The sequence below is a fragment of the Eurosta solidaginis genome, chromosome 2 (assembly GCF_040869045.1).
Source record: "Eurosta solidaginis isolate ZX-2024a chromosome 2, ASM4086904v1, whole genome shotgun sequence".
Lineage (NCBI taxonomy): Eukaryota > Metazoa > Arthropoda > Insecta > Diptera > Tephritidae > Eurosta > Eurosta solidaginis.
The window spans coordinates 8,111,027-8,119,934 of record NC_090320.1 but is presented as its reverse complement, the minus strand read 5'-3'; the positions used below and the strand labels follow the sequence as shown (position 1 = coordinate 8,119,934).

General features: G+C 35.4%; 1 protein-coding gene across 3 annotated transcripts; it reads left to right on the top strand.

The window, feature by feature from the left end:
• Positions 1-973: 973 nt before the first annotated feature.
• LOC137239236 (uncharacterized) lies at positions 974-8,708 on the top strand. 3 transcript variants are annotated; one of them, XM_067764290.1, is made up of 4 exons: positions 974-1,157; positions 3,269-3,757; positions 3,953-4,184; positions 8,345-8,708. In XM_067764290.1, the coding sequence occupies exons 1-4, from the start codon at positions 1,064-1,066 to the stop codon at positions 8,553-8,555; spliced, it is 1,026 nt and encodes a 341-aa protein (XP_067620391.1). In that variant the 5' UTR covers positions 974-1,063; the 3' UTR covers positions 8,556-8,708. The 3 variants fall into 3 exon arrangements, with proteins under 3 accessions (XP_067620391.1, XP_067620390.1, XP_067620389.1); XM_067764289.1 differs by having other exon boundaries at positions 3,950-4,184; XM_067764288.1 differs by having other exon boundaries at positions 3,938-4,184.
• Positions 8,709-8,908: the final 200 nt, after the last annotated feature.

The window sequence follows — 8,908 nt, the reverse complement described above, 5'->3', positions numbered from 1 at the left end:
ATGTTGATCGGATTGAGTCGGTCCAGAGACGGTTTTTAATTTTTGCATTACGAGGTCTCAACTGGGAATCAAGTACTCATCTTCCACCATACAGGAATAGACTTCTTCTAATTAATTTGCCATCTCTAGAGAATCGTAGAGTATTACTTGGCGTTATGTTCATTCACAAGCTCATCATTGGTGTGATTGACTCCCCTGACCTAATCAGTCAACTAAATTTTGCGGTTCCTGCTAGGGCGTCCAGGCATTTTGTGCCTTTTCGTTTACCTCTATGCCGGCAAAATTTTGCTAGAAACAGTCCCCTGCGCCATTGGTGCTCGCGGTACAATGATTTGTATAACTGCATTGGCTTTGAATGTTCGTTTGCTGCTTTACATACTGCTATACTCTTATGTTTAGCCTGATATTTTAATTTTATTTTTTCTTATACAATGCGATGTCAAATGTTTATAACATACAAATTTTCTATGTACCTTTTTTGAATTTTTTAATTTTAAGATTGGCTCTGTATTTTACATATATATCTGTCTATTACAATAATTAGTCGACCGCTTTGTGTTTGCGTCGACTTTAAATAAATAAATAAATAAATAAATAAAATAAAAAGCTCGGCCTGAATCCCCTCGAAGGATAACTTATTTTAAATTATCTACAACAGCGGTTGATCACTAATAAGCGCCCACAAATTTCGGTGGATTTGTCAAAAAACGCGCTTTGACCTCCATATTATTAATCCGAACGCGGAAGAATACTTGCATAGGTTATTTTGCAACGTCTTTTATGCCCGAACATACAAGGTCTTCGATGTAGCATCGTGCATTGACAAATGGGTTGATTTGCCTATTTGACACTCCGCAAGCAATATACTCATCTATCAGTACGCGATTGTGCATCAAAACTTTTATGTGTTCTGATCTTTAGCTTGACTATCGACAACATTTGCTCCTGACCTATCGACTTATTCATTTTTGATCGACTAATAATTAACATCGCCATTTTATACTTTATTTTGGAATTTTTCCACTGATAACAATTTAGCTCTGCACCTGTTGAAAGTCCAAAAATGTTTGCTAATAAAAAGAATATTGCAGTTGTGGCGAATCGATTGGGTTCAATAAACTCATTATGCTATAGGAAACATTTAAATGATATTTGCGGTAAGTAACATGAAGAGAAAAGTGATTTTATACGATTGGTCAATGTACTTTTTGAACGACTATTCAATTAAGTTAATTATGTGCCAATTATGCGCAATAAGAATATATTACCGTAGGGAAAACTTGCCAGTTACTTTGACACTACCTAATACATTTGGTAACGTTTTACAAGACGGTACACCACTTAATTTTTATCAAAAATTATCAAAGGTGGTATCAAAAGACGCGTCTCGACCTCCGTTTTTAGAATCCGGAAGCGAAACTTAAAATTTTAAGTTCTGTCAAAGGATATAAGTAAAAAGTCGGTTCTAATTTTAATGTGGTTTTTGTTTTTTTGTCAGATTTGTTTTACACACACACTAGTGCAGGAAGGTGTTCTGCCTGCATTTAGTTTTAATCCCAAAACGGTGTCGGACCCACCCAGGGTAATTTTTTTATAAGCGCGCCCGAAGGCCGCCAACGCAGAAAGGTGTTCTATGCAAAAAAAGCTATAGATCAGGCCCCATATTTTAGACCCTCTCGGGTCATTTACGGATTTTTGTTAATAACTTTCGACAGAAATAAAATTTTTGATTTCCGCTTTCGGATTCTTAAAACTGAGGTCGAGACGCGTCTTTTGATACCACCTTTAATAATTTTTGATAAAAATTAGGTGGTGCACCGTCTTGTAATACGTTATCATACATTTAATAGGCACATTACCCCCAGCGGGTTAGAATATAAGGTTTAATGTGGCCATATAAATCGTTCCCGAGATGTTCAGGCTAGCACTTTAATGGAGCTGTGTTACCGGAGCGTACCGGATCTGTATCCGGCAAAAGACCATCACATCGATAACACTTACCAAAGCCTTCGGGGAGTAACCTTATCGCTACAACAACAACAACATAGGTACATTCCAACATGCGTTAATTTAAAAGGTTTCCTATTTTAAAACTTAGAGATTTGGGGAGTTCTAGGCATACATTTATGTAAGCTTATATATTTGTATACATAAAAAACGCATTATGTAAAGACCAATGGCTGGAAATAAAAGGGAACAATCAAGCGTATTTGTTAGAAAAAATATAAGAATTCCTAACAATTAACCGGCTAATAGGGCGCAAATTGGAAGAGAATCGCGGTTTTAATTTTCTTCTGAGGTATATCGCGGATTACATTTATTTATAACCATCCTTGAACATGTCTAATTCACTTCACAATGATTCAGAGATTGTTCTTTAAATCCACAAACTCAACTGGCACCTGTAGTATGTTCAATATACAGCTGCGACTCTAAAAGTAATCCCAAATGCCCTAATGATAATCTTTGGTGGAAGGACTATCCCTGCCGTTCAATTTACTTCAATTTTAATGAATTTTGTAAGAACATTGTATGAAAAGGCGAAAAATTCATAGGCCGAAGGCGAATATTTTGAAAAATAGTCAGAAGGCTAAGAAAGGATCTCCGATTTAAAGCGTTAGTTTGCATATCTTTTGAAAAGTATTGTCTATTGGAAGGTCTACGACGATGCTCAAAAACTAACCGTAAGCGGACAAACTCCAGAAAAGCCAGCTCTGAGTTATACATCTTTAACAAGAGGGACCCTTATTGAGTTGTGGCTTGTTAGTCCGTCTTCCAGATTCGGCTAGTATTTTATTTACAAAAGAAGTGGGTATACAAAGAGCATCTGGATTATTTTCATCTCAATGTATGTGAAATTATACGTCAAGTAGCTCTTATTTTATTCTCATCATATCGTCCAAGATAAGAGTAGGCATTGTACGGCAAAACCCGTTTCGTTAAGCATGCTCTTCTGCACTGTTATTCCCATGAATATTTAGGACAACGATAAAGCAGACAAACTGGCGAAGTTAGGGGCATATTTGAACGTTACTGAGGCAGTCATATAACACCATCCCCTGTATATATATGAACTTTTGGCATTTCCGTGCACAGACCTTGTTTTTTGGGTTAGAATAATTTAATTATACTAAAAAATGGGGGACGTTCTGACCTCGATGAGTTTTTTTTAAGGGTATATGTGAAGGGGTGCTTGTTCTTCTAGAGCAGAAAAGTTCTCGAATTTTAGAACATACATATAATGAACACGTGACTTATCTCATTTTAGGTCTTTCAAATTTTAAAAAGGTACATACAACTTCAACAAGGTCCAATAATGTAAGCGTTGCCACCTTGCCTTTACCCAACAACATTGACCCAGCCGAGACGACTCGTTTTTCACCAAACCGAACTCGTGATATAACTGGCCCTGTAATTCTATATCAAAAAGCGCAATCTAAAATAGACATAACAACAGATAATACATTGACAGCAGCAAATGATTTCAAAAATAGGGACTCTGTTGAACAAGATCCCCATATACAATCATATGACTGCTTTGGTGCAGTTAGCCTGAATTCAGTTATGCAAAGTAATGTACCTACACCATATGGTGGAATGCATAAGTTTTCGCATTTGAACATGCCAGGTGGACAGTGGTCGCAAGAAGGAAAATTCATGTCTAACAATTTACATGGTTCCCATTATACTAACTTGCGCAAGGATGTGCGTTCCAAATGGGTAGAATATGACCAAGATTTCAGTATTGTCAAAAAAGGTATTACAATTTAATAAAATATCTACATTTATATACAAAATTGCATGTTTGTATAGTGTATTTGTACATAATATATGTAGGCATTTATAATTATTTTGAGCATGGTTTTGCGCTAAACTCACTGCATACTTAACATATAGTCTAAAGAAAATACGTCCTTGCACGTTAATTCCATCATAGAGTATCCAACAGCAGCAACAGCAACATCCCTAAAGGTGTCAACAAATATTATGTCCAAACTTAATACAATGTCAGTGCAGGATAATCGTCATTATTGTACCAAAATTGAAAGAGGCAAACAACCAACTGTGTTAACTAAAAAAGAACAACTAAAAAAGGCATTCAAAGATTACGGATCTACAGTAATTGTGTTTCATGTGGCTATATCTTTGGCATCGCTTGGTTGCTGCTATTTACTAGTTTCTGGGTAAGCTAGGCAAAACCGAAATACTGCGTCATTCTATGTCAAATCAACCGATGGTTTTTGTCGTAGTCTATTCGACTTGCAATGTTTAGGGTCAATTCAAAATAAAGATTTGTCAAAAGAAATACCGTTCAAAGTTATACCGTTCGAAGCCCTATAAGAAGCGGATTTCTATTATTCAGTTTCAAATCGCAGCTGCTGTTCTTTAGACTCACTTGCAAAACGGTCAGAGTTATTTTAAAAAGTTTGTCAAAAATGTATGAGTTTAAACCTTTATGTCAGGTTAACTCTGAGTTAAAAAGTTAACTTGCCGTTTTGCAATAAAAAAAAAATATATATTTATTTTAGACCTTTTATATATAGCTCGTAGGTATTCAACCCGAGGCGCACATTTTCAACTTTTTTCTGATATGCTCTAATGATGAACGCTACTTCATTGTGTGGTAAACCATTTACATCGATTAGACATAGAATGGTCAATGCATATTTTTTTAAATTCATCCGCACTCACCATTTGCTTGCGTTATTAGCTATTTTCAAAATTTGACTTGCATGCACATGCTCTAAGGCCGAGCCACTTAACTTTTTCATATGAACGCGTTCAATGCAATCTTATGCATGATGGGTAGATTGTACGTGTTTTTGTAGAGAAGCATAGTATAGTTTTGTTTATTGAGTCTATGATCACAAAATCGTACAGACTAGATACAAAAATTAATAAAATCTTTTAAAACAAAATATAACAGCCAATCCAAAGACTGTATAATGTATAAATGTGATCTCATAGATTTAATCTAAGTCTAAAGACTGTAATAAATAAAATAACTAACTAACTAACAAATATTTAATAACAAGTATAACAGTAAACGGTAACATTATAATAGTAACGGTTGTCGAAAATGAAATCGAAAGTGTAGAGTCCGTTGTTTATCTTGGTAGTATTGTCTCAAATAAGAGCGGTGCAGATGAGGACGTTCAGTCTCGCATAAACAAAGCAAGAATGGCTTTTGGGCAACTGGCAAACTTGTGGAGGTCGAGCCAAATATCTTTAAAAACGAAGCTTCGACTGTTTAATTCGAATGTTAAATCAGTACTGTTTTATGCTTGCGAGACGTGGAAAAGCTCAACTTTAATTCAGAAACATCTACAAGATTTTATTAATAAATGTCTGCGCCGAATCCTGAAAATTCGATGGCCGGAAAGAATCTCAAATGACGACTTATGGTCTAGAACAAATCAACCTAATGCTGCCACAGAAATAACCAAGCGTAAGTGGTCGTGGATTGGTCACACTCTCAGAAGACCTCCAGTAAATATAGCCAGACAAGCATTGCGATGGAATCCACAAGGAAGCCGACGACCTGGTGCACCTGCGAAAACTTGGCACGAACTGTGGATTAAGAACTCGAAGACGCAGGATACACGTGGAATGATATCAGAAGAACTGCACCTAACAGAATAAGATTTAAGTCGGTGGTCGAGGCCCTATGCTCCAATAGTAGTTGAGGAAGATGATGATGATGATAACAGTAAACATAAATAGACGATAAAGTCAAATTAAGAAACTATTAATTGCTGACTAGGAGTCTCTTGACAAAGATAAATCAATATTTAAAACCGTTGAGAGTATATTAAGTTCGGAGAGGGCGCGGAAGATTGGATTAAATTGATAGTAATTGGCCCGACTATGAGGCAAATAAAACGTGAGGAATGAACGAAGAGTTCCTAGGGGCACGTTAAACGGTATGTTGCCAAGAAGTGCTGGGCAGTCCGAATAGCCTGCAATGAGGTCATAGACAAACATGACCAGCTGCACTGTTCTACTTGTTACAAGTGATTGCAGCGAACAAACTTTCCTTGAACTTTTCCCACTCTGGCCCACTCTGCTAAATATAGGGTTCCAAATAATGGAGGCATATTCGAATTTAGAGCGCACCAAAGAGATGTATAGGGCTTTCCTGGTATAAGGATCTCTAAAATTTTGTGCATACCTGCGAAGGAAAGCTAGATTTCTGTAGGCCTTTGGCAGGACATAGCAGCCAGAAGCGGATCGAGAGACAAAATTTTGATGATTTGTTTCGTGATTTGTCGGTTGTGTGTTGGGAGAACTGTAGTTCTCTATGATGCCCATGTTCCTATTCGCTATGTCCGCATAAAGAGCCGGTCATGCCCAAGGTACACTAAGAGTTTTTTCGCCAATACGAAAGCTTAATAGGTTACATGCCAGGTGGAGAAATTTTGTTTTTTGTTTTACTATAAAAGATGTAATCTATTTTACTATTTTTTTATTTATACATATAAATGAATGAATGAAAAACTTCATTATTGTTATGTGATAAAGCAAAACGTTAATTGCTTTTTTTTTGCAAGCAAACTTGAAAAGAAGAACAGTTCACCTAGCTTAACAGTTTCATCATTAAAGAAAGATGCAGGTGGTGGAAGGAAATCCATTAGTTGGTACTTTTTTTAGCGTTTTGCCTTTTGACTTCTGGCGCAGAAAATTACAAAAACAAGATACATGGAATGCGTGTGATTGTTTGTATGTATGCCTCCACACATTCGAATTTAATTAGCTCGTTGACAATAGTGCCCCTTTTTGGCCGACTGTTACTTAAGCGATTTCATCTCAAACCGCGAAGCCAACTCAACTAGTTAATTTTTGGTTGTTCCTTTCTACGCAAATCGCTAATCTACCTAGCGTTTTATTTTCACTAGCTTGCAAAAGATAACGGCTATTGTACAAAGTACGAAAAATGACAAATGCCTGGCAAATAAGCAAATAATTTGAACTTGTCTCCACTTTACGATTGGCTAGTATGCTCACGACCCATACGGTATGCCACAAAAAAACGTACCTAAGGGTTCCTCACATACAGCTTCTTCGCGTACAGGTTGATCATTTATGTCATAATTCGAGATAGACCTCTCGTAACTCAACTGGCTATCATCTGTATCATTAGGACAATCACCATTGTCAGTGGTCTTGCCTGAGCAAGGACCATAAATATATCACTTCCGTCACTACAAAAAGTTCTTGATTCACAGACCTTATCTATCGCCGTCTTCTTTCAGTCGACAGCTTTGAAGAGAGAAAAAATGAACTGTATGGTACATGATGTACAACGCACTGCTGGGACATATGTATATATATGACTCTATATAAAACCCCTTCTGGGACACATACGTTCCAAAACTCCTTTTCTCTTTTTTGTTTTAGAAAAATGAACGCGTTTGATGTATGCAATATTAGATGCCGTTCACAAACAACTGATCGAAACCAAAGACGATTGAAACTGTATGGAACGTGGATAACGATAATTTGTAATTATTGCTCCAATCTATGATTGGGACTTTTTCGTTGAGTTTCCAAAGAAAATTTGGCAAGTTTAAGGGTGGGTCAAGTGAACATGCTGGGGTATACCAATGTCCTTGCAGTAGTGAAAGGGTTAAAGCGATGTAAAATGAAGTCCCGTCAAATTATGGTATTAAAGAATTTAATAAAATGTGTGTCTATCATAATCAGGAATTGTTTTGTGAAACGATGAAGTGGAAAAAATGTGCATCTTAAGAAAGTTTTGTTTCAGTTCATCACAACAAGAATTCCCCATTTTAATACAAAATCTTTAATACTGTTATTCCTTTTATAATATAACTCCTTGCAAAACTATTAACTTTGGACTTTAAATATATTTGGAAAAAGTTAAAAATTATTTTCGGATTTTTATTACCTGAGTCCAATAGATTTAGTTAGACTCTGACTTTTAAAAATGAAAGTCCGGAAATAAAAGTCAAATCCAGGCTTTTATTTTTTAAGGCCAAAATAAAAGTCCCGCTTGATAACAAAGAAACGGCTTATCCGAAATAAAAATTTTTTTTAACAAGTTCTATCAGACTCAAAAAATAAAAATACAGATTTTACTTTTATATGTGAACTTTTATGGAAAAGCTCGAAAAATAAAAAGGATGCATGATTCGACATGATATTGCTATAGGGATACCTGGGAACTCAAACATTTTCACTTAGGACAATTTTTTGACCAGGACTTCTTCGACTCCGAAAAAAAAATTATTTTCCGTCCCTGTTTAAAATATTTGATTTTATCAACAAATTTATAATTATACATAAATATTTACATATTTGATAAAAATCTGTTTTCTTACAGAGGAATAGATATCGTACCAATTCTGGAACGTATTGGATTTGGATCTAGTGCGCTGACAAATAAAATTACAACTGGTGCTAGTACATTTGTTATTGCATATGCCATTCATAAAGTATTAGCCCCGATACGTATTAGCATTACATTGGGCGCTACACCTTTCATTGTACGATTTATGCGATCCAAAGGTTATATTAAACCACCAAAAATATAAATTTTAAACTTTCTTAATTATTAACATACTAACAAAAAATGCTAAAAGCATACATTTACATAAAAATACATATCTAATATAGTTTATTAGTACGGTATATAAATTTTATAGAATTTTGTATATTACAATTAAATAAGGCAAAATTAAAAACCACATCGTCTCGCAAATTATTAATGAATCTGATATAATTGGAATTTCATGAAAGACTCAACAATGGCCTCATATTTTATTAAAATTTGTAAGAGGAAAAATTCAGTATGCCGACAACGAGTAGAGAGAGAGCAGCAGTAAATAAAAAGAAAGTAAAACGATAATATGATGACCAAGGCGAATCTATTCAAGGTGATAGCCAA

Bases quoted from the DNA above. Each gene is read 5' to 3' on its own strand.
- LOC137239236 (XM_067764288.1), top strand. From the start codon at position 1,064: ATGTTTGCTAATAAAAAGAATATTGCAGTTGTGGCGAATCGATTGGGT. The intron at 1,158-3,268 runs GTAAGTAACATG...ATCTCATTTTAG, and splicing joins ACATTTAAATGATATTTGCG to GTCTTTCAAATTTTAAAAAG. The intron at 3,758-3,937 runs GTATTACAATTT...ATTCCATCATAG, and splicing joins TTTCAGTATTGTCAAAAAAG to AGTATCCAACAGCAGCAACA.